The 25,259-nt window shown below is 34.4% G+C and overlaps 2 protein-coding genes and 1 long non-coding RNA gene across 3 annotated transcripts in view; 1 reads left to right on the top strand and 2 right to left on the bottom strand.

Moving 5' to 3' along the window:
- Window positions 1-22,695, bottom strand: part of LOC130654831 (40S ribosomal protein S21-like) — a 32,106-nt gene extending 9,411 nt beyond the window's left edge. The window contains exons 1-4 of the mRNA XM_057457473.1: window positions 22,618-22,695; window positions 6,246-6,291; window positions 344-422; window positions 125-188 (exon numbers count right to left, since the gene is read on the bottom strand). Coding sequence (XP_057313456.1) covers window positions 125-188; window positions 344-422; window positions 6,246-6,288 — 186 coding nt within the window. The 5' untranslated portion in view covers window positions 6,289-6,291; window positions 22,618-22,695. The remainder of the gene's footprint in view (window positions 1-124; window positions 189-343; window positions 423-6,245; window positions 6,292-22,617) is intronic.
- LOC130653785 (putative nuclease HARBI1) lies at window positions 7,875-8,804 on the bottom strand. The gene is made up of 2 exons (XM_057456297.1): window positions 8,511-8,804; window positions 7,875-8,459 (listed from the first exon to the last, which is right to left on the bottom strand). Exons 1-2 carry the CDS (start codon window positions 8,802-8,804, stop codon window positions 7,875-7,877), a joined length of 879 nt encoding a protein of 292 aa, XP_057312280.1.
- A 382-nt stretch (window positions 22,696-23,077) lies between the features above and the next one.
- On the top strand, window positions 23,078-24,979 carry LOC130654835 (uncharacterized). Its single transcript, XR_008984506.1, has 2 exons — window positions 23,078-23,127; window positions 24,511-24,979. It is a non-coding gene; the product is annotated as an uncharacterized LOC130654835 (long non-coding RNA).
- The last annotated feature ends 280 nt before the right edge of the window (window positions 24,980-25,259 follow it).

The following is a 25,259-nucleotide window of genomic DNA, read 5'->3' as shown; positions in this document are numbered from 1 at the left end:
ATTCATCAGATAACAATATAAAAAGTTGACAGTAAAGATAGATCGTGAAATGATACGAAACTTGCTGCCTAAACTGTAATTTTATCTGATATATGCACATTAGCTTTTAAATAAAAATGCCCACCTCAGCAATAGACAGTTGAACAGATGCATGATCTTTTGCACCAATCAAATTACTAGTAGCAGAGCTAAAAAATGTAAACAGTAAAAAGCAAGTAACTCTCCCTAAATTGATGCTGGTAATTCAGCAATACATTTGTTGAAATAACACATTTTTTCATAAAAAACAAAACAAAAAAAAAAACAGTAAAAATCCAACAACAAATTTAAAGAAATTGTTTACCACTTTCTTGGGATATAGAGGTCAACAACGTTTCCTGATTCGTTTTGCATCTTTTTCCTTTGCTTTTTACACCACAAATCTAAATACAAAATATCAGAATTAAAAACTAGCTTTAGATTTTTCTTTATAATTATCTCATTTTGTCAACTGACTTTGCTGCACATTGAACAAATAATTATGTTGCCCTCACTTAAGAATACATTCTTTTATTATGCATGTTTATTCTACAGACAAGATTATACACTTTTATCAAATGACTTACTTAACCAGTACTATATAACAGTGAGTTAACTATAATTGACTGCCACACTTTGACCTTTAAGGGAGAGCATATGTAGCCGTGCTACCATTGTAAACATTTTTATAAAACATTAAATGACATGTTCAAAGATGTCAGTAACTAATTGGAAAAATATGATTTTATACTTGCTTTGATTTTTTTGCACAATAATCAAAAGGTACCTTCACCTGAGGTACTGTTACAAGTTGGAATTAAGATTTTCATGAGAAATTCATCATCATTCATTCATCATTCTTGGCTAACGTCCGTTTTCCATGCTAGCATGGGTTGGACGGGTATATTAATGACCCTCTATCAATCTGATCTAGACTGTGTTAGATCTAAACTCAACTTTTTCTGTATCAAGTCTGTCCTTATAACCTCCTGCCAAGTCTTTCTCGGTCTGCCTCTGGAGTATTGCCAACCTTGTTTCTAGGGGTTGTTGTTCTAGGGGTTTGAGTGCTCACATGGTGAGCACTCAAAAAAAACTTTCAAAAAATTCCAGGACATTTCAGGACAACAAATAAAGTAAAGTCACGTATTTCTTTGAGCTTAAAACTAAAAGCTGTAACAACATAAGAATTTAATCTCTGAACTAAAATAAACACTAGCTAGCCAAACAAAAATTAACACCACAACAAAATAAAAACATAACACTACAAAATACTTTTCCAATCAAACAATGGAATCCTTTCTAAGTATTAATGCTTGCTCCACCTGAACACACCCGTCAAATTTTTCCTTCTTGGTGTTGGCTAACATTCGTAAGTCGTTTGATCGTCCAAGGATTTGAAAGTCAGCATTTGTGTGTGCTTTCAATGCCAATTTATCAGCATCTTTGATGAGAGTGTTTATACTGGTTTGGAGGAATTGTTTTTTCCTTTGCACTTCTTCAATTTCAGTTGAAATAACCTTTCTTTTCAATGCTTTTCCAGAATCTACTTTTAGCTTCTTCTTTTCATTATTAATTTCTAACGCATCTTGCACACTTGACAGACTTAACAACTAATTTTCTTGTAATTAGAATGTTGTGTGCTCGCACTTCTTTTGCAATCATGTGATCGTGCAGAATTCTTAATGATTTCAGCGAACATTCTGACTGGTTCTCTTTAATGAATTCTTTGTTTGCTTTGAAGCCTCGTTCAATAGCAGATTGTCCGTCACTCAGGCACAATACAAGCTTAAAAATACTCCATAAAGACTCGAAACCTTTGGTTTTTAGAAACTGGGCAAAGAATGCATCTAGCCTTTGATCAAACTTTTCAAATGAGAAACTTTTCCTGGTGTTCAGGTACAACACCATCAATGAGCTTTGAGAACTGTTCTTTAGCATCATCAGCAACTTTAGGAGTGACTTGCCCTAAAGAAGTAAGGTTTTCTAACATCTTGGAAAATCTTAATTATGAAACCTCTCTTTCATCCCTAATGGCCAGTCTGTTGGGATTGATAGAACCGCAGCATCGTATGATCATGTGTTTCAGGGGGCATTTCTCTACCATGTGACTGGTCACACTGAATAAGAACAAAACAGTTTCTTGATGAAAGTTTCGAAGGGAACTTCCTTTAAAATCACTGCTTCTCCGAAATTGTGAGATGTGGAGTTGTGCACCCATACCAACATCAATCGTTTCAGAGGGCTTATGTGTGTTCTTATCCGAGACATCAATCTTTTAAAAGTTTCATTGTTGTATCAGCCTTTTTGATGGTATCTGAAGGTATCAATCAAAAATCAAAAATGGTATGGAAAGATCGGTGTTAAATAAATAACTTGGTTTCCATCTGACCCTGGATAATTATTACACCTCACCAGAGTTAACATTGGTTTTAGATCACCATAACACTCCTTGTTATGGGACTTTAAGGAGCAAAGAAGGCTTACCGAAAGACTAGGGGGTGTCAAAATCAGAATGCATGACAGCCTTATATTAATGAGGTGGAATGACATTACTAAGACCAAAAACTACAAAGTATGATGTCTGCAATACATACTGGAGAATTCGCTGATAGTGGCAAAAGAACCATATAACTGGTGATACGTTGAGTCATATGTTTATTCCTTATTCCTTACGGTTCCCAAAAGATGGGCCTCAAATGGTTTAGACAGCTGGCAGAAATGTTTCTTGACATCTCAGTATACAATACTTTTATTCTGTATAAAAAATTCAATCAATCTACAGCAACGAAAAATTCTGATCACCTTCAATTCTGCAAATTATTGATAAATGAGCTAATTTCCTTCCATTCATATGGAGTGCGCACAGGGGTAACAGGTACAAGAGCTGTTAATGAGAATCCGCTTCGGTTGATTTTATTTCACCTTACCGATCCCATGGTAAAAAGAAAACTCTGCAAGTAAATTGTGTTTGGTGCCGTGCCCAACGTAAACGTAAAGACTCGCGGATATAGTGTCCCAGCTGTGGTGTAGGGCTGTGTTTGGTGGAATGTTTTTAAGCTTATCATATATTAAAAGATTATAGTCGTGTGAACAAAGATTTAATTTGGCGAATGATAAATTTTATAAAATTTGGCGAGGATTTAATTTGGCTAATACAAAAAAATGAATTTTTATGTCTTGAAATGTTTTATAAAAAATAAGAATAAACGTATATGTAAGACACAAGATTTGTTATAAAATAAAAAAATAATTTTATAAAAGTTTTAAATTTAAAAAAAGTTCATTTTTTTTTTTTTTGGGGGGGGGGGGCATTTTCATTTTCTTAATAAATAAAAAAAACATATTTTTTTTTTAAATTTGGCAGGTTTTTAGCAAATTTTGGCAAATTTCACCGAAATTCGCCAAAATTAATCCTCACAAAAATTTCCACTCAAGGTAGGATGTTATGAATTGTTTTAGTGAGATTTACAATTAGTTCAAAAGTAAACTGCGCAAAGAGTTTTTAAAATTTTCTATGAGCATTCAATATTTTCAAATTTCAGTCCTTCTTTCGGAATATGTTAGAGAATGTAAAAATATAAAATTTAACCTGCGTGCTAAAGGTTAAACCATGTGAGTAAACACAAAGGTAAAACAGGGTTCCAACTTTTTTTGAGGAGATTTAAGGAGTTGTGAGGAGGCGTAAGAACTAACACCAACAACAACACAGAAAAAACAAAAACATCAACAACAAACCCAACAACAAGCTGAAACAACGACAATAACACAGAAACAACCAAAACAACATGATGAAACAACAACAATACAGAAACATCATCATTCTTACTTGACCGACAACGTCAGCTTATATGCGCGCAATCAATGTAGTGGCAAAATAGGAAATTTTGCGAAAAGACTAAGGAAGAAGATTCTTACGGTACAGGAGAGAAAAGCAAAAAACGTTTTTGGAAGGAACAAAATGGTGAACAGAAAATTAGTTCAAAAAGACAGGGAAAAAGTAGAGTGTATAAAGCAGGTTGTTTTTCATTATTTGATGTTTTACAAACGTAAAAAACGACTTGAGCAGGCGCAGTTAATGCGATGAACAAGTATTTACGACGACGGAAACTGAAAGCAGTGACTACATCATTTTATAGCTCTTTTTTGATTAATATTTTTCCCTTTTTCCAACATTAATTTTTTAGAAAAAAACAGGTGTTTTTGATTTAGTATCTTTTTATTCTTACCAGAACAAAATGTCCCCACAACGAGGTTTCCACCTTTTATTTGCGTCAAATTATATTTTTAGACTCTTTGTTTGGTATTAAAATTTAAAAAACAAAATGTTTTCAAAATGAGTGTTTTAATCTTTCGAAAACGTCAAAAGTTAGATTTTTACATCTTGAAAGGAAAAGTCCCGAATGTAGGGTTTTTCCGTTTGCGTTGTTAAATGTTGCTTTTTATAAGAAGAACTTTTAAAAGTTTTACATTTTAAAAATATGTTTTCGACGATAAAGAAATATTACTGAAAGTTTTGAAAAGTAGCAGCATTAGTTTTTTTTTAAATATCCAGACCATTGGGTTTGTTGTTTTTTAAAAGAGCTTGTGTTTTTAAAATCGCGTTACTTTAATAATTTTCGTTGTTAAAAAAATAAAAATTCAATATCATTCACGTTTAATTTTTTCTCGCACAGAGGTAATGTTTCAGGCCTTAAATAGCGTCAGCATTCCGCACTGCCGACGTGATTGCCGCCGTAAAATGAGAAAATACGGTAGTTGCGTTGGCAAAAAAATTGCCAACGTAATTTTATTGTAAAATTTTTAAAAACAACAATTCATTTTTAAATAATTACTTTTATTTTGGCGGCCTTTTAAGAACATGTGGTCATGTATATTTCTATCGTACCTGTTCATGTATTATAACCTGGTTTCTACTACCATTTTTTTTGAAAAACAAACTTTTCAACTGATCGCATGTTATTCTTTGTAATATTAAAGCCTTTGTGGTGAATTTTTATATCACATTTTCTTTGGCGTAATATGAAAACTGGTATACATTTTTCTCGAATTCCTTATCCTAAAAGAAACCAGGTCTGCACATGGGAATACACACGCGAATGCACACTGTATTCGGCGGGTGGTTTATTTCCTTCGAAACTGACGGATGGAATAATTTCCTGAATTTATGAAAATAAAATAAAAAGGTAAACATGGTGAAAAAGAAAAAGGTCATTATCACAAAAATTATTCACGTTACAGAAATACCATGGTGCCATTCGATTCGTAATAATAATAATCAAAAAATTGTATATCGTATTAAAAATAAGTCCGAAAGTTCTCTCCCACACGACACAGCAGGCAATAAGTCAGCCCTGCCCTCGGTTTTGTGAGGAGAGATGTTCTGCGAAGACTCTATAAATTGAGTCTCCTGTACAGTTTGCTTCATGGTGAACTGTGCTGCGACAAGCGTTTTCGAAAAACTTCACTGCCGACTTCTGCGATATACAACTTATTGAATGCCCTGACCTTCAGTTCGTAAATAGCACGTGCACAATGTACTTTCTAATGAGTTCGACTCGACATATAGAAAGCCAGTTGGCAGTGAACTATTAATTTAACGAAGTACATCATCGGGAAGGTAGGTCAATGGGACTTGTACTTCGTTTCCATTTGTCATCGTCTTAGGAGATCAATACATCGAATTTATGTGAGGTTCAGCCCCAATACAAGGTGAATGACGAAAGTTTTTGCCAGCTAAAAAATTTTACTACAAAAAAAAAAAATGCCGACGCAAATCAGTTGAAATGTATCTCACGTCGGCAGTTTTATTGCCGACGTAAAAAAATTCTAATTTTAAGGGTTCATGTTTATAAACGATGTTTCTTGCTATGCTTTTCTTTTTAACATAAAGAAATTATTTTTTGCGGAATTTGAAAGGAACTGGCTATCCTATTGTGTTTTGCGTACATCAGGTTTACATCTGGACTGTACTGTAATACGCGACCTTTAAGAGATTTGACATACTTGCTGTGATAGTCAGCTTTGAGCATGAAAGTTTCGAACAAACAAAAAACTAAACTTATCAGAAATAATTGTTTTTTAGTAATTCTACAAGAGTCATATCTCTGAAAAAATTCAGGCTGTGCACTTTCTAAATATAGTCATAATTTTTGGAGAAATCTCAACTTCCACGTTATTTCTTATAAAATAGTGTATTATGCATGAAAAAAACTACCAACATGTTTTACCTATGTATGTGATTTTTTTATCATTGAACATCCACTTGTTCATTCCCTATGGAGAAGAATTCAGAATTTGATCGACATCATCGCTCATTAATTGTTATGCTATAACAAATCAGTTCATTAACAATAAAAGAACGAAAGGGGAGATCAATGCTATCTATATCTTTAGATGAAGTAAAAGTATGGTGTCAGTTACTCAACAGTGTTATTTTATCAAATTTTATCAAAGTAAAAGATCTAGCCAAGGATTGTGAAACCAGGGTTCAGTCAAACCAGAAGTTATACCCAGTTATCAAAGGTAATCTTGCATTCTTTATTAAAGCAGCACCTCCAAAAATAAATACAACAGGTTGAACATGAAACAAATAAATTGAAAAAACAATCTGAACAACAACAACAATCCGTCTGTCTGTGAAGTGGATGTGTTCATTTTCCTTTGATGTAGCCGACATTTCCTTTGAAGTCTCCGAAAAAGTTATATCCATTCTGCTAGCGGGTTTACTTTGTTTAAATCACGTGATCAAATTGGAACAACTTGATTTGCTGAAATAAATTTAACGGCTTTCTTTACAAAAATGGTGTCCCTCGACACTGAAAAGAACAACAACATAAGAACAGCCCTTCGTCTGGAAAAAAGTGCAAAAAGGTAATTCAGAGAAAGAAAAGTCCAAGAAGTGAAGTAAGAAGTGATAGCTAGAGCTAGAAGTAAAGTAGTAAAGTTAGAAGTAGAAAATAAAGGCTAGAGTTTGAAGTGGATTTAAAATCAATAATAGTAAGAACTTTGATGTTTTCAGACGTTTAGTTTTATGTCACTGGAGAAAGCAGACTCGCATTTTCCGAGAAAAGTCTTAGGGACTATTTCTTTCGCACACAAGAATCGGTTGTGAATGCTCCAAGTGCCCCAACTATCATTTCTTTGGTAATTTGGGGCATTCAGAATCGAATCTGGATGAACTCCTCAAGGAGCAGTTCACTTGGAGCATTTAGAGCACTTAAAACTAATAATTTGACTTACTACGGTCAAAGCCTTCTTGCTCCGAAAACCCATTTCTTTGGCACACATTTTTTCGCTAGTGAAACTCTTGCAGTGAAAAAACACGGGAGACGGACCTTAATTATGCGGAAAAATAAACAAACAGGACAGCTTCAAATGTAAACACAACTTGATTAAAAGTGAAAGCGCGATGTCATTTAACACTTCTTGCGAAGATTACGGTATATATTTACAGAATATATGGGGAGGAAATGATGAAACAGGAGAATTATCTACGATAGATGCAAGCGCCATACGTCAGTCGCCGTCTCCACCAAAAAAAATTAAAAATGACTTTTAAATTAAACAGGGTGGATAAAAAATGTAAAAAAACAAGAAAAATAAAAGAGGTGAAATAGTTGACCAAAGCGTGCCATCAACTGCTTGTACAACAGTGAACCTACTCCAATTTATTGGAAACAAGAGGCAACCAACATCTTAATTGCAGAATATGAGAAATCCGTCGACAAATTTAAAAATTTAAAGTATAAAGAAAAAGAAGTATGGCAAATTATAGCGCACGAAGTTAAAAAGGAATTGTTAAAGTTAAAGTATACAAATTTTCCATGTTCTTCGTTGGTGTTATCAACAAGCTTGAGTCAAGGAAAACGCGATTTTAATAAAACAAATGCTCTTTCTATGATGTTGCGTGTTGGGAATTGGGTGTAATTATATTTTTTCTTAATAGAATCAAGAGCGTTGATACATTTATAAGGTGTCATCATAAATGTTTCCAGCTTGTATGCTGTGTCGCCAACCATAAAGGTGCGATTGGGTACCATGGTACGTGGATCATTAAGGATGCGTTGAAGGTCGCTTTTGCCAAATACCCTAGCATCGTCTACAGAACCAGACCACCCTGTATAACAATCTGTAAATCTCATGTTATGGTCGCACACTCCCTGAAGAACTATCGACGAAAAGCCTTTTCTGTTGATATAATTCTCATTACAAAATGATTGGCCTGATATCTCAATGTGCATGCCATCTATCGCCCCAATTACACCTTCCATCCCTTTTAGAAATTTAAAGCCATTAGCTACTTCGATTATGGAGCTTCCAGAAGGCCAAACAATGTTAACTGGGACCAAACAACACATAATTGCCTTCGATACTCGACGTATAATTCTGAGTGCTGTTGACTCGGTAACATCGAAGCGATCAGCAATGCTACGAAGTGGTTCCTTTGATGCACAATATCACAGAAAAATACATACTTGTTTGTGCAACTTTACCATTGGTCTTCCACCACTATTTGATTTAAAAAACTGATCGAAGTTTCCAATCTTTAAACACAATGATTCAACTGGTGTTTTTCTCAACCTAAAATGGCTTTTATATGTGTCATCGGTATATAAGGGTATTACTGTCTCAAAGTATCCTGGTATCCTAACAGCATCGACACGGTCGGTAGAACTAATTGAAGCAACCAATGGCAAAATTAATTCAGTGATATTTCTTTTATATTCTTCATTTTCTAATTCGCTGAAGGCTAAAAGCGCTAGCGCTTTCGCTTTTGAAACAGCCATATTTGTTTACAAATGAGCCGTGGTTTCTTAATTATGCAAAAATTATAAGCTATATTTTTAAACAACTTAAAAATGTCGGAGCACTTGGATTCGGTTCTGTGTTGTTTCTCTGGTCACCGGAGCACTTGGAGCAGTTGGAGCATACAGATTTGAATCTCAGGTATGAAAGAAATAGCCCCTTAAATACTTGAAGTTTTATATTTTAGCCCTTTTTTTTAAAAAAAAACCTAGCCACCATATTTGTTTATGTTTTTGTTGCATAATTAATGTCTCCCCTGGCGCCTAACTAATGTGCTTGTCCTAAAATTCAAAATGCTACATAAAGCTGTTAGATGACTAACAAACGGAAAACTTTGGTTTGTTGAACTTACTGCTCACTGTAATGTTATTATTTTTACATTACTATTGTTTCTCTTTATATGTGTTTTACTAAGCATAAATAGCTAGCTTTAGTTTTAGCTAAGTGTTCCCAGTTTAAGTATATTTAACTGGCTGTCTTAGCTACTGTTAGCTGGCTAATGTTTAGCCTCCAAGTATGTTGTTATTTGTCTTTTGTAATTATCTATAGCTAGCTACCTTAGTTTCCAAACTTTTCTTCTTTTATAAGCACAAATTATGATGTAACAAACTTTTGCAGATGTATTTTATATTTCTTTTCGCATTTCCTGTAAACTTTACAAAGAGACCACGGGTATTATGACAAGTGGAAATGTTTTCTCTTTTCCAATGTACTTCTGCCTAAGTGGATTTTACAGTGCAAATTTCTAAAGAAATTTTTTATTTGTACCTTAAGGACTTTACTGACATCAGCAAAATTTTAAAATTTACACTTATATATATATATATCTCCTTATGCGTTTGCGAACACTTATTTTTATCAGCGTTTCAATCTGCACACATTAAAGGCAACAGATAAACTACATTTCGCCAATTTTTTTGCATGCACTGCTGACGTTAGCAAAATCTGCAAAACCACCTAATCTTCTGGAGTAGATTCACGGGCCTTATCAACTAGTCGATAAGGCCCATGGAAAAATCCACTAATGTCTATTAAAAACGAAAAAGAAGCGTCATTTAAATTTTGATGACATCAGCAACACATCCATATAAAAAATTATTTAGAACCTTTTTATCACGTTGCCTCTATTGGTAGAGCTTAAAATGCTGACACTAGGGCAGATGAATTATGCAACTTCTGACTTTACTTTACATCTAGCTGCACTTTTCATTTACTTATTTACTTCTTCATTTGGTCTCTTTTCTTTTTAAATGGATAGCTGCTATGCTTTTTTAAACCACTTTTTTCCTTTCTTTCAAGTGCTTTTTTTTTGGTGGCCTTTATTTTCTACTTCTAATTCACTTTACTTCTAGTTCGACGCAGCTCCACTTTTACTTCTAACTTTACTTTTGTACTTCTTCACTTGGACTTTTTTTTAAATATGCTTTTTTGAACAACTTATTTTACTTTTTTCAAGATCGTTTGTGGCTTTTTTTGGTGGCGAGAGAACACCATTTTTCGAAAGTTGGCTATTAAATTTATTTCAGCAAATCAGATTGAGTCCTTTTCATCACGTGAGGTAAACAAAGTAAACCCGCTAGCAAAATGGACATGAAAATTTTTTCGGCGACTTTAAAGAGAATTTCGATAAGGCCCGTGGAAAAATCCACTTAGGCAAAAAGCCATTAAAAAAATAAGTTGCTTTAGATGTTTTGCTAACGTAAGCAATGCATATACAAAAAAAAATGTTCTTAAAATCCTACACAAAATGTCAAATGTCAAATCTTACACAAAATTAAATACATTATTTCATTTGTGCATCCTCAACACAAAATCCCCATTTGATAGCCACAAAGGACACAAATAATTAACATGGTAGCTTATTGAAAAGGTCAAACACAAAGTAAAAACCTTGTTTAAGTTTGCATATTGAAAGAATTGGTATAAGCTTTGCTATGGAGAATGTGCTGACATTTTTTTGTGTTTTTTTATCAAGTTTTAAAAGAGCGATTCAAAGCTTAGGCAACAAACATTCAGACGAGTGCTACGCAATGGCTTATGATTTATGGCAAGGCCTGAAGGCCACATTCCCTGTGATCGATCTCGAGCTTCACGTAATGGCCAAGAAGTTCAAGCAGTGAACATAGGGCGCATAGAAAAATAAAGACCGCAAATTCCTGCAACATACCAATATACACAGTTTTTTTATAAGAATATCAGGCTGGGATTAAAAGTTAAAAACAAAAGGTCTATTGTTTAGAACAATAGAGAATAATAAGCAAATTCTTAAGGGGAAAGAAATTTTCGCGAACATACACTTTCACGAATTAATAATTTTTAAATTCTTTTAAAATTAAATAATTAAATTACGAGAAAGGTACATCATATTAACAGGAAAATTGAAACTGCTCAATCATGGGGTAGTTAAAACATATTTTAAGAACAGTAAAGTCATGAATACAATGTATTAATTGTTCCCGAAGTTTCTTCCACTGAAGTAATAAGAATAATAACTAGCCTGTTTAGAATTTTCTATACTTATTGAACGTCATTTTAAAATGAACAAGACGTATGATATACGCAAACAACCTCACCAACAAAGTTTATAAAAAGCTGTCTATGAAATTGTGATTTCTGTTACGAAGTTAGACACGACATATTTTGCTATTCGGATAGGCAATAATATTGATAGAAAATTCCTCAAAAATTTCAATTTTCGTTAGGTCAGTCTGGAGTAAACTGACTGACAGGAAGAAGAAAGACCACAAGCTCCACCTAAAATTTTTAAAATTCAGTAACCCCCCCCCCCCCCCCCCCTCCCCCCCAAAAAAAAACAAAAACAAAACAACAAAAAAACAACGGGGTATAAGAAAGTCACTAGTGAGAAAAAGCAAAATAAAGAAAAATAATATACGATCTTAGTTGTTCGAAAAAGGAAATAGCTTTAGTTAAAAAACCATATTACTAGAAAAAAGAAAAAATGCAGCCTATCATTCATGGTTGAAAGTCGCGCGTTGGAACGTTTATGGTTTAAACGGCATTTAGTTGACAAAAAATTAACATTTTGATGTCACTATCATGTTCAGCATACTTTTTTTGTTAACTTTGCCAAATTTTGTCGAAAATAAAGTAATTTTAATTTTTGGTCCAATTTCGGCCTAAAATAAAAATTAGGTGACAAAAATCAAAATCATGATGTCACTATTATGTTCAGCATCATTTTTTTGTTAACTGTGCCAAATTTTGTCGAAAACAAATACCAAATTTGGCCGATGACTTTTAAGTACTTAGAGAGTATAGGTATGAAGTTTAAATTTGTGACGTTGCAATTGACCATTTGGTTAGTTAGTTACGAGTTGGAAACACATCCTCGCAGGCGAGATAGTAAAAAGAAAAAAAAAGTAAAAATAGTTACCAAGATTAGATTCGAACACACAACTACTCCCGTGTCGGTGCTCAGAGAGGCAAAAATTTCTATTCTTGTAGGACACATTTGCGTTTTAATACAAGCTCACGAGCTTGTAATTACAGTGAAATTTAAGCTTCAGAGAAACGTGTTCTCATAGTTTTCATAGCATTATGTTCTGGACATTATAAAACAAAATACTGCAATATTTAGGCTTTGTAGGGACGTTTTCTTGTCAATATCTATGACATAATACCTGTATACTAAGTCTTTGGAAAATCGGAGTTAGAAATATTTCATTTTGTTATTTATGTTGTATGCTATTTGTTCTTATTCATTAATTAAAAAGAATAGTTATAGATGGTTAAAACTGTTTTAAAAATAGATGTGTAGTTACCTACATCTAGGTCCGAAATGTTAATTATCGTAATTAACTGTAATTATCAGCTTGTTTCTGATTGGTTAATTTTTATGAATTTCGATCCTCTGCATATATATATAAATACATGCTCAACATCATTTTACTTTGCTCGATGATGGGAGAAGGATCTCCTGAAACGTTTATGTTCAACTATCATGTTCAAGAAATGATAAACTTTCCGCAGGAACAAAAGAACCATTTCGAAAACCATAATAGTATGACTTCTTTAAAAGAACTTTATGGTCCACTGTATCAAAAGCCTTCAAATCTATTAAAACTGCACAAGCATATTTGCCTTTACCCATTTCATTTAAAATATAATCTGACACATCAATTGCAGCAGTAGAAGGGGAATGGAGCTTTCGAAAACCAGATTGTTTGCAATTTAATAAATTATTCTCCAATAGAAACTCAACCATTTGCTCATGGACAATTTTTTGAAACACTTTTATGACAACAGAAATCGGTCCGTAGTTGTTTACATCACTGAGATCCCCAGATTTGAAAAGAGGAGACACTCTTTTACTTTTCCAACATGGAACATAACCAGTAGTTAATGATTTGTTAAACAATTTGGTGAGAACAGGTGAAAAAACTCTGAGGACAGCCTTCAATACTCTCACTCCTATCTTATCTGTACCCGTGGCCTCTTTGTTTTTTAGACCAGTTATTATTTTGGTAACTGTATTTTCGTCAACTTCTTTAAATACAAAGTTTTTATCATTACATTTTATGTTGACATCAGACGTGTCAGAAGCAAGGGTACTACCCATGGCAGCAAAGAAGGAGTTGAAAGAGTTCGAAATACCTTTAGGGTCATTTATTTCCATATCGTTCTTAGAGATGGAAGATGGAACATTCTTGTTCTCTTTATCAGGAACAAGTTCCTTAAGAGTTTTCTATAAGCGTTTAGGATCCGATGCATCCTCATTTATCTTATTGCCATAATGATGACCTTTCAACCTTTCTTTTATTTTATTGACTTGATTTCTTTTGAATTTGAATTTGTCCCAGTCGGCAATTAATTTAGTTTTTGAGGCTTTTTTCTTTAAGAAATGCCTCTCTTTTATAGCATGAATAAGGTCATCATTTAGCCATTGAGGGCAATTTCCCTTGACACGGCTAGATTTAATAGGAGCATGTTGATCAATTATATATATTAGTAACAAATTTATTAAAGATATTACAAGCTGTGTCAAGATTGTCTTTATTTAAAATTTCATTCCAGTTTACAGAATTCAAGTCATAAAAAAAGTTTTCATTGTTAAAGTTCTTAAGATCTTGATTTAATAACTTTTGCAGGAATTTTACCCTTTTCCATTTACGAATAGCATATATAAAAGAGTGGTCACTAAGACCCATATCAATGACAGAGGAGTGACATATATGTTCATTGTTGGAAATAAAGAGATCAATATTAAAGTATATAAAAAAAATAGTTGTGCGAGTATGCTTATCTATAAACTGCTTCAAGAGACAAGACAATCTTTTAGAATTCTGGTCAAGTTATTGGGTTTATTAAAATTACAGTTTAAATCACCAAGATGAAAACTTCTGGATCTCTTCCTGCAATATAAATAATGTTGCACCATTGTTTTTGCTTTAACAGGTTGTAAACTGTTTTATTTTAAAATTTTTTACAAAAACTCTTTCACAAAATAAAATTGCTTAATGACCGGCTTTTAACCAAGTTGTGATAAAGTTTTTTTTGGAAAAGGGTATTTGGGTGTGCAACATTGTTTAACCTGTACATGTCCTCAGCCTGGAGTAACATTTGTTTTTGAACTTTCCTGGAAACATTTTTCAAAAAATAAAACCCACAGAAAAAGCACACAGACTGGCATCTCAATATTTTCTTTCAAAAGATAACAAGAAACTTTGCTTCAGATACAAACACACCAAAAAAAGGTAATGTTCGAAGGCCACAGCAACCACAACTTGTGGTGATTTAAAATAAATAATAGAAAAAATAGCATATATAAAAAATAACCAAATTTCAAAATTCTTTTGAGAAGATTTAAGAAATCCTAAATTTCAAAAAAAATTAAGGACATTTGAGGAGACCTTTTGAATTTGTGGAGTTATGAGGGGGTTGTTAGTGTTGATCATTATGTTTATTATTTGTTTCTTTATAGTGTAGCATTATAACTGGTGGGTGTAATAAATATATGTGTACATCGTTTCACTATCTATGGTTATTATCAACTTTACATGGTAGCAAAGGGTAGTTGAAGAATATAAAGATGAGTGGCTATAAAAACCCACCGGTGTTCAATAGCAAAGAAAAACCATATGACAGATATTGTGAAGAGTTACGTGCTTGGTGCATTGTTACAGATTTATATAAAAAGAAACATGGAGTTGCAGTAGCATTGTCTTTTCCGGAAGATGATCCAAGTGGTGTTAGAGACAAAGTGTTTAATGAACTGAAACTGGAAAAGTATTAATGCCGATGATGGCGTAGAGAAACTTATTGATTATTTGGATAAACTTTATAAAAAAGATGAGTACGAACGTTATACCATATTTGATAGATACGTACGTGAAGCTAACCAGAAAGTTGAGACTTTTGTTTTGGAATTTGAAAAAAGGTATAACCGAATAATGCAAAAAGATATGAAATTGCCTTCCTCAGTCTTAGCATTTAAACTACTTGATGCTTCAAAACTTTCTCACAAGGAGAGACAACTGGTGTTAACAGGTGTTGATTACTCAAAGAAAGAACAGTTATTTGATCAAATGAAAACTGCTCTCAGAAAGTTCTATGGAGAACAAGCTATCCCATCTGAGAGTGATGTTTCTGGCATTGCGTTAGAACCCAGGGGAGCCTCAGCTTCAGAAGAGATACTTTACAATCGTCCAAATAAATATCAACATAACCGTTTTAGCAGACCGCGGAGAATTTTTAGACATGGTGAAAATGAACATTTTTGATCTAGAAACACTGACACTAAAACAAACCCATTGGGTTTCAATGGTAAACCTACGAAATGCAAAATTTGTGAGTCTATTTTGCATTTTATGAGAGATTGTCCTCACAGACGGTCCATGAACTCTGGGGAGCATATCACATTATTTACTGGATCAAATGAAAGTGAGTTGTGTTTATCTACTAGTGAAGCAAGAAATTCAGCTGTTCTTGATTCAGGCTGCACATCTACGGTTGCAGGCAGGCATTGGATGGACTGTTACCTAGAAACGTTAGATGCTAGAGAATCTAATCTAGTCCAGCACTGTGATAGTTCAACAGTCTTTAAATTTGGTGGAGGAGAAACAAAGAAATCCAGAGGTAGTGTAACCTTCCCATGCGAGATTGCTGGAAAAAGCATTTTCATCAAAACGGATGTGATTGATAGTGAAATCCCATTATTATTGAGCAAAACTGCAATGAAGAATGCCAAAATCAAATTAGACCTTGAAAATGACCAAGCTGAAATTTGGTGCAAAACAGTAGACCTTGATAGTACCTCATCAGGACATTATTGTATTCCGCTTGACAAGGAAGAAATACCAATCTCTGATTGCCTTTATACCTTGGAAGCTGATGTATCCAGAACAGAGAAAAAGAAAACGCTTGTTAAACTACACAAGCAATTTACCCACCCATTCACAAGCTAAATTGAAAGCCTTACTGAGTGATGCCAATGTTTGGAATGATGATTATCAGTCTATATTAGATGAAGTTTATGCCTCTTGTGAGATATGTCAAAGATTCCGTAAAACACCACCATGACCAGCAGTTTGTTTACCTTTGGTAAATCAATTTAATGAGACTGCAGCTTTGATCTCGTCAGCCGATTTACCACTGCAAGAATCATCAAAGATAAAAAACCATCCACTATCATAGATAATGTTATGCAAATGTGGATTGGTTCTGGATTTGGAGCCCCACAGAAGTTCTTGGCAGATAATGGTGGCGAATTTGCCAATGAAGATTATAGAAACATGTGTGGAAACTTAAACATTCAAGTCCTTAACACAGCTGCTGAAAGCCTGTGGCAAAATGGAATCTGTGAGAGAAACCATGCTGTTGTCGACAGATGTCTGGAAAAGATACTGGCAGACAATCCAAAAGTGTCTTTGGAAATGGCTCTAGTGTGGGCAATAAATGCAAAGAACTGCCTGCAAATGTGGAACGGATTTTCTTCCTATCAACTTGTATTTGGACAAAATCCTAATCTTCTCAACGTGATGACAGATTTGCCGCCAGCTCTTGAAGGTACAACAATGAACCAAGTGTTTGCAAAGCATATCAACACTTTGCATGCTGCTAGAAGAGCATAAATAGAAGCTGAGTCATCATCAAAAATCAGATGTGCCTTAAAACATAAAATTAAGGTAAATTGTACTTAATTTGACAGAGGTTGTAAAGTCTTTTACAAGAGAGACGAATCCAACAAATGGAAGGGACCTGGCGCTGTAATAGGTCAAGATGGAAAAATTGTCTTTTTGCGACATGGAAATGTTTATGTTAGGGTATCAACCAACAGACTGATTAAAGTTGGGCATAAATTTCAAGAGCCAACAGAATCAGATCCTGGCCCTGAAATAAAAGTTACCTCAGGTGAGGTGAATTGCATTCGTGAATCTTCAGACGAAGAAAGCACTAATCAAAGACAGCATGCCGATGCTGCTATACACGACAGAGTACAACTTGACGATGCCACCTTGGACCAAACATGACTGACAACGTTACGGGTATGCCAAAGAAAAAGGATGAAATTCGCTACAAGCAACCAGGTGACAACATTTGGAGAGAGGCAACAATAATCAGCAGAGCTGGCAAAGCAACTGGGAAGTATTCTTCCTGGTACAATGTGAAACACCCAGATGAAGAAAATCCCATTTGTATAGATTTTCAGAGTATTGACAAATGGGAAAAGGTAGAAAAGGGAAGAACTGAGGAAGTAAACATTGTCTTAGTGCCACAACAACGCCATTGTGACAAAGATGTTATCACTGCCAAGGAACAAGAGATTAAGAACTGGAAGGATTTTGAGGTTTTTGAAGAGGTGAGAAATTCAGGACAAAAGACAATTTCTACTACATGGGTAATTACAGAGAAGAAAACTGGTTCAAAAATTTTTGTAAAAGCCATACTCATTGCAAGAGGCTTTAATGAGGAGCAAATTTTAAAAATTGACTCGCCTACTGCCTTGAAAAGCACCCTGAGAATTCTGATAGCAATCTCTAGTATAAAAGAGTGGCAATGCCAAACCACAGATATCAAAGCTGCTTTTCTTCAGGGATGCAATATCCAGAGAAATGTATTTTTGCAGCCACCAATTGAAGCAGATGACCAAGGCAACCTTTGGAAGCTTAAAAAGGTTGTGTATGGATTAAACGATGCTGCGCGACACTGGTTTTTTACTGTGAAAAAAGAAATTGAAAAGCTTGGATGTGTACAATCCAAGTTCGATCCAGCTATGTTCTATTGGAAACGTGAGGATATTCTAGAAGGGCTTCTTGTTATCCATGTCGACGATTTTATTCACTCTGGAACAACATCTTTTGAGAAAGAGGTTGTTTATAAATTAAGAGATGTCTTTCGAATTGGGAAAATTGAGGAAAATTATTTTAAATATGTTGGCTTAAACATACAGCATAACAATGGTAACATAGAAGTGTCCCAGAATGATTTTATTGACTCGATGCAACTTATACCTCTATCTTCGAAAAGTCAAGCAATAAGTTTGAGAAACTTAATTCCACTGAAATTGCCAGTTTACGGAGTTTGATTGGTCAAGCAAATTGGGTGGCCAGTCAGACCAGGCCTGATGTTAGTTTTGATGTTTTGCACTTTAGCATGTCTATCAACCAGAGTCCAGAAGTAAGACATCTCATTAAAGCTAACAAAATGGTAAAGAAAATTAAGTCTGATCAGTTTAAACTGATATATCCAAAAATAAATGTCAACCAGGAGCTTCGATTAGTCGTATTCACAGATGCTTCCCATGCAAATTTGCCAGATGGTGCATCTAGTGCAGGTGCACATATCATTTTATTAGTTGGAGAAAATAATGATTGTTGTATACTAAATCAAACAAAATTAAAAGGGTAGTGAAGAGTACCACAGCTGCAGAAAGTTTAGCACTATCAGATGGGTTGGACGATGCACTGTACCTATCTGAATTACTGGCGGAATTGCTACGAAAAGACGTAAAGAAAATCACAATAAATGCCAAGATTGATAATAAAAATCTACATTCACATATATATTCAACAAAGTAATAAGTGAAAAACCACTGCGTATTGATATTGCAGCAATAAAAGAGATGCTAATTCGTAAAGAGTACAGTGGAATGGATACCCACCGAAAGACAATTGGCTGATTGTCTGACAAAACATGGTGCTAGTCAGAGTTTACAAAATATTCTGTCGATCAGAAAACTTGATGTGTGACATTATAAAATTGACTATTATCAAAGTGTTTCATTTTATTTCATTGTGCATTGTGCACACATTGGTTGTGTATATACCTTCTTTTGTTGCAGACATTTCATACACTATGGACGTTCTACGAACTACAAGAAAAAGGGAGGCGTGTGTTAGTGTTGATCATTATGTTTATTATTTGTTTCTTTATAGTGTAGCATTATAACTGGTGGGTGTAATAAATATATGTGTACATCGTTTCACTATCTATGGTTATTATCAATTTTACAGAGGTGTGGGAACCCTGAATACAATCAACGCTACAATGTGGTCCTTTTTTCCTGCCTGTCAGGATGCGTCAACATTCGCAACTTATCTGTAGGTACACACCAATAACTGCAACACATCAAGTATGGTTGGTTTATTGTAGCAAAATTCAGGTAAAAATATTGGGGTTCAGGTTCAGCTATCGCTATTCAAGTTCAGCCTTTCTTTATTCAGATTCAGGTTGTTTTTTTCAGGATCAGGTTCCTTAAATTCAGGTTCAGTTATTCAGCATGTTTTTTTTTATTCAGCATTTTTTTATTTTATTTAGCCATATGAAATGAAAAAGTCAGTCAACCAATGTAGATCCTGGTCTGCATTATGTATGGTGTTTGCACAAACACAGAAGGGGAAAAACATGGAGTCGACGTGTGGAAAGTGTACAGTAAATTTTGTGACTGTTTTTACTGAATTTTTATTCTTGTTGTGAAGTTTGTTAAAAAGTGGAAGTTCGTTTTGATTTTACTTTTAATCTAAGCATCAGATGCTGTAGCTAAGAGTATGGATTTTTTGATTAGTGACCGCATCCCATAGCGTTCATTCGCAACATCAAAAATCTATCACACAGTTGTAGTTTTATATTTGCACATCATAAAAAACTAAAAATTGTGAAAACCCTTCCATACCGCCAAACATGATGACACCCCACTGAGCCAAATTGTGGAGTTCATCTATGTGCCAGAGACTGTTGGGAGAAGCTACCAAATAAAGTACGACGGGATATAATGGCGTGTGTGCGCGTGCGATCGCACGCTCACACACGCCATGTTTGAATGTTCTTGTGCGATCTTTGCACGCCAAAAAAAAAAACATCAGGAGTCCGCTAATCGCACACCAAAATAAATAATATTCTGTTCAATGAAGGCGTACAGGAATAACTTACAGTGCCGATCGAGAGTAAAGCTACACATCTTTGAGAGTACAAGTACAAATAAATGGGAGTAAAATAATTCAGAGTGAGAGTACAATGCGAGTGCAAGTAAAATAAATAAGATTAATCAATAATTAAAATACTCCCAAGTAAATCTTTAAAAATATATATCATGTTACTCGCGAGTTATATTAAAGAAAAACATAAAACATTAATTTTAATTCACCATTTAATTTTTTTTTTAATTTAGTTGCTCTTTTGAAATTAATAAACAAATTTTAAAGTTCAACTTTTCCGTCTTTTACTTCTTTAAATGCTTTTGCTACTTTCGTTACACAAAATCACTTTCAACATGTTCTTTCCCAAACACAGAGTCAGCATATCTAATTATAGTTATGGTGATCAATTGCCAAATGCAGACTTTGCTTTCTGAATATTTTTAACAACTTAGACAACAATCTGTGTAATTTTAAAACATCGCCATAGAAGCAGGACGTCACAAAGCTTATTGTTTTGTTTAGGGGGAATGTTTTAAGATCATAGCAACAATAATAACGCAAGGGATTTTTATATAAAAACAGTTTAATGATATATATTTTTTTGAAAAATATAAAAATAAAAAATATTTACCTCTAAAAAAAATATTGACAAAAAAGGTATTAACTGAAAGAGTTTTATGACTGTAACATGCATGTTTTATAATTTTTCTTCGTTCTGTTGCTACGTCGTATACTTTTTTTTCAAAAATAATGAATAATGAACACATCGCACATTTTAGTTTTGTCGCAACAAATTACCTGCTTTTCAAAACATGGCAAAATTAGTGCTGCTGTATATATGCGAGTTCTATGAATACTCAAGAAAAAAAATGGAACAAAAATGAGCACATGCCAATGCACGCCATTGAAAAATATGCCGTGCAAACATTGCACACCTTAAAATGATTAAAAATTATCATGACATGCGAATCTTGCACGCCAGCATTTTTCTTCCTGACGAGGCCTAATCATAGTCTCGAATTTTCTGGGATCAATGTCTGATAGAATTTTTCGAATACGGCAAAACGACTTTAAAATCTAACGAAATTACCATGATCCAAAACAAAATTTGATATCAGAGAATCTACAGGCCTTTTCAGGAAAATATTTTAATACGTGTGTGCCAAAAAGCAAGCCTCAAGTATTTTAGGTGTGTTTTTGGGTGTGCTGCACTGGTTAACTTCTTATAAATTTTGTCATTTTGCAGGTGCTATCAATAGCATGCCTAAGCCATTTTGCGTGTGTGGAGGTATGCGCGTGCTATTGCATGCCTCTCCTGAAAAGGCCTGAATCAACCAATTTCCTCAAGTCATACTCTATCATCCTTCTTGAAATTGTCACTCTGGAAACTAGGAGCATATCTGCAATTGCTGACCATAAAACAAGGTATGTCGAACTTTGGTCGACCAGGCGACAAGTAAAAAGTGCAGGTTTATTTTTGTTAACAAAGCCACTATAGATGGAGAAATATAATCCACAGTGGTAGTCATTTTAAGAGTTTATAGATCACGTATAAACAATCTCTACAGCTCCATCTGCACTGCAATATAATTAGTAGAAATTTTAAAAGTTCCTGTAATTGCTTTTTCGCAAGTGTGCAGGAATATCATCAGATCAGCCTGAACTTTATCCCAAATGAAGACAGAAGCTTCTGTCAAACCGTCTGCAATTAGGTCCTCCACTATTAATAACTGGCCTGACCCTGCGAAATCAAAGAAATAATTAATAACTGGGGCCAGATCAGCTCCTTGTTTTTTAATAAAAAAACAAACAGGATGTTTCACTAAATAATGAAAAGAAGTTGAACGTGAATGTATGCTGAACCTAAATATAAAAAAAATGCTGAACCTGAAAAGTAGAGGCTGAAGAACCTGAACCCAAATTTCTGACCTGGATATCGCTACAGATATTAGTCTATCATTATTTGTGGCGCCGTAGATTAGTGGTTATAGCTCTCATACTCGGGAAACCGGGGTTCGATTCCTCTTGACAGCGATTAAACATGGGTGAGTGAATGTTAATATGGCCCCGGGTTAACCCAAGCCATATGAGGGAAATTGGGGAGATGGTAAATTGTGTGAGCCGTTGAATGTTGCTGGGAGTTGTCTAGTAGAGCGCGGGCCCTAATTGGGTCTGCGTAGCTCAAAAAGAGCATTAAATACTCCAGCACTCCCCATCTAAGCATTGGCCCCTCCTGGAAATAACAGACAGGGTATATCGCTCGATATTTGTGAGGTTAGCCATGTAAAATATGCACATCTATCTATCTATGTATCTATCTATCTATCTATGAGGAAGCGCCTTAATAAAGGTTTTATATATATACATATTTATACGAATTTGGTCAATTTATTAAATTCACATCTACAACCATACTTACTTCCCTACAACACGCGTGTTTTGCTACAGTCGTCCCCGAAAAAGAAATTTTAGAAACATCCGTAAAGAGTTTAAGAAAAGACTGGGGCTAACTGTTGATAAAGCAAAGCTGATACTTTTTCAGAATGCTTTGTCTTAAGGCTTACGATAAGTTTAAACGGACCGTTTAGTTGTAAGAAAAAAAAAAGTTTCGTTGTAGGTAATATACCTGTCTACACGTTAAGATAAAATGTATAAGTTTTTTAAAAAACTCTCTTTTTACAATGAATACCAAAGAAAAACACGTAAATATTCCGTTGCGGGTATTGTTATAGCAGCAGCAGGGTTGTTGAAAGAAAAAAAGCGGTTACGATTAGAAATTGAAAAATATGCTTAAATTTTTATTTTAAACAATAGCTCATTAATCATTCTGTTAATTTCAATAGAAAAAACTTAGCAAAAGTTTAACATGTCTAACTTTTAAAAAAACTTATAAAACCTAAAAGAGTTGTACATCTTCGCTATTTACACGGTAAGTTTTGTTATCTTACATTTAAACGGTCCGTTTAAACTTACCGTGTATTTTTATATAGGCTGTTCAGGTCAAATTTTTCTATGCGCCGCTCGACCTTCTAGCCGTATGCAACGTTTTCTACATTTCTATACGGTTTCAACGAGGGGTCGCGCAACTCCTAACTCCAACCCATTCTCTAGTTATTTTTATGATAGATAGTATAGCCCATTTTTGTTGCGTTTTCCGGCCAATTTGGCAACAAAACACGGCACAAAGACGGGGGTCATGTATAGGTTTTTTTCACAATTTCTATCACAATTTCTATAACAAGTCATTAAGATGAGTTTTAAATTCCCTTGGTAGATGTTTAGAACCTACCGGTGGTCTATACATAGTACCGACTAAAAAACTCTTTGCGTTTTTTTGGAAAATTTCCACCCATAAACTTTCTAGCTCATTATGTTCCAAATTTGTCCGATGTTTCCACTTAACTCGATCCGATATATACATGGCTACACCGCCGCATTTGCCTTTTTTTCTGGCTCGGTATATAAAACTATAGCCCGGTATGTGATAAAGGTCCGGGTTGTCATTATATGAATCTTTTGTAATATGAATTTCAGATAAAGTTAGAATATCAATATCTTTAAAATCATGCAACAAAATTCCAATTTGATCGATATTATTTAATAATCCACGCACATTGAGATGGAATATTTTTATACCTCGTTTGGATAGGAGATTTTTCAGTTCAGGTAAAAAAGGTCCTGGCTGTGTTTCAGTGTCGCCGGACAACAAAATAAGTATGAATAAGTGTTTACCAGCTTTTGTGGATATTTTCTTTCGTGTGATCCATAAACTAGACGATGCATAATTGTCCTTCTTTTCCAGGAAATCTTCGGTAGGGAATATTCCATTACCTTCTTTTACGAGCTTTCTCTTCGCAATATAACATAATAAAATCAACACAAAAAAAGCAAATCGAAACACGTCCGACCTCGCCGCCATTATTATCTAAATTTTTTTTAAAAATAAAAGCAGACAGCTGAATTCATTGACTGAATTCATTAAACTTTGACAAACACTCCTAAAGCTTATAAAATATTTGACAGAGTATAAATATGCAGACCATACAAAAATGGAACAACTGCACCTTTAAGCACTTAAATAAAAAAAGAACACATAATATTAGGCTACCATAAGTGCTAAATGTTTTAATAGAACAATATATACCACATGTCACAAGTTGACAAAATAATGATCCTCAAAGGAAGAAGTTTTTGCCCATACACCATCTGGGCTTGTTATGCTTTTTATATTTGGACGGCCTGAACAAGTTTTTGTTCTTGTTGTTGTTGTTAATGGCGGAAATCTTCAACCCCCCGGGCTTCTTGTTTCAAGTTAAAATGACCCGCGCTAAAAGATCGATGCTTTCCAAAGAAGACTTCTACGAAAGTTTGTCCTGAACATCAGATGGCCAACGACTGCGACGAACGAAACGGTGTACAACAACACAAGAGCGAAGAAATGGAGTGATGAAATACACAAAAGACGGTTAAGATGGTTCAGCAAGATCCAGCAAATGAACATTAATGCTCCCGCACGAAAAGCAATGCGGTACGCAGAGATGCCTCCTAAAAGGCAAAAGGCCGACCCCCAACGACATTGTCAACTAATGTCAAACAGGACATAGCCATGTTATATATAGATTGGCAAAACGCACGCGAAGTTGCGACGCATCACCCAAAAGACTGGGAACGAATGATAAAGAACTTATTATAATCTTTTTTTACGGTATCGATAATATAGATTTATTTACGAAATATCGAAAGAAATGAAATGAAAAGCCCTTGCAGGCTAAAAGATTTCAGATTCTTGTTCGCGTGTAATTTTGTTTCCTATACCTTTTAAGATTGCCAGGAGCCTGTTTTTTACAGAACTTCTACAATGTTGTTCTGTCAATGAAAATAAATGGATATTATCCCATTGTTTTATATAGAACTGGCAAAATGTTTTATGTATAGTACGTGAGATACAGGATAGACAAACCAACGCGTTATTTTAGGGCAAAAGCGAGGGTCATTAGTAAGTAGCCCAAAGCGGTAAAAAAAACAATAATAAAAAATGGATTATCAATACCAACTATATTA

This window comes from Hydractinia symbiolongicarpus, chromosome 8, assembly GCF_029227915.1.
Source record: "Hydractinia symbiolongicarpus strain clone_291-10 chromosome 8, HSymV2.1, whole genome shotgun sequence".
NCBI lineage: Eukaryota > Metazoa > Cnidaria > Hydrozoa > Anthoathecata > Hydractiniidae > Hydractinia > Hydractinia symbiolongicarpus.
The sequence above is the reverse complement of the archived record's forward strand: the minus strand, read 5'-3'. Positions and strand labels throughout refer to the sequence as shown.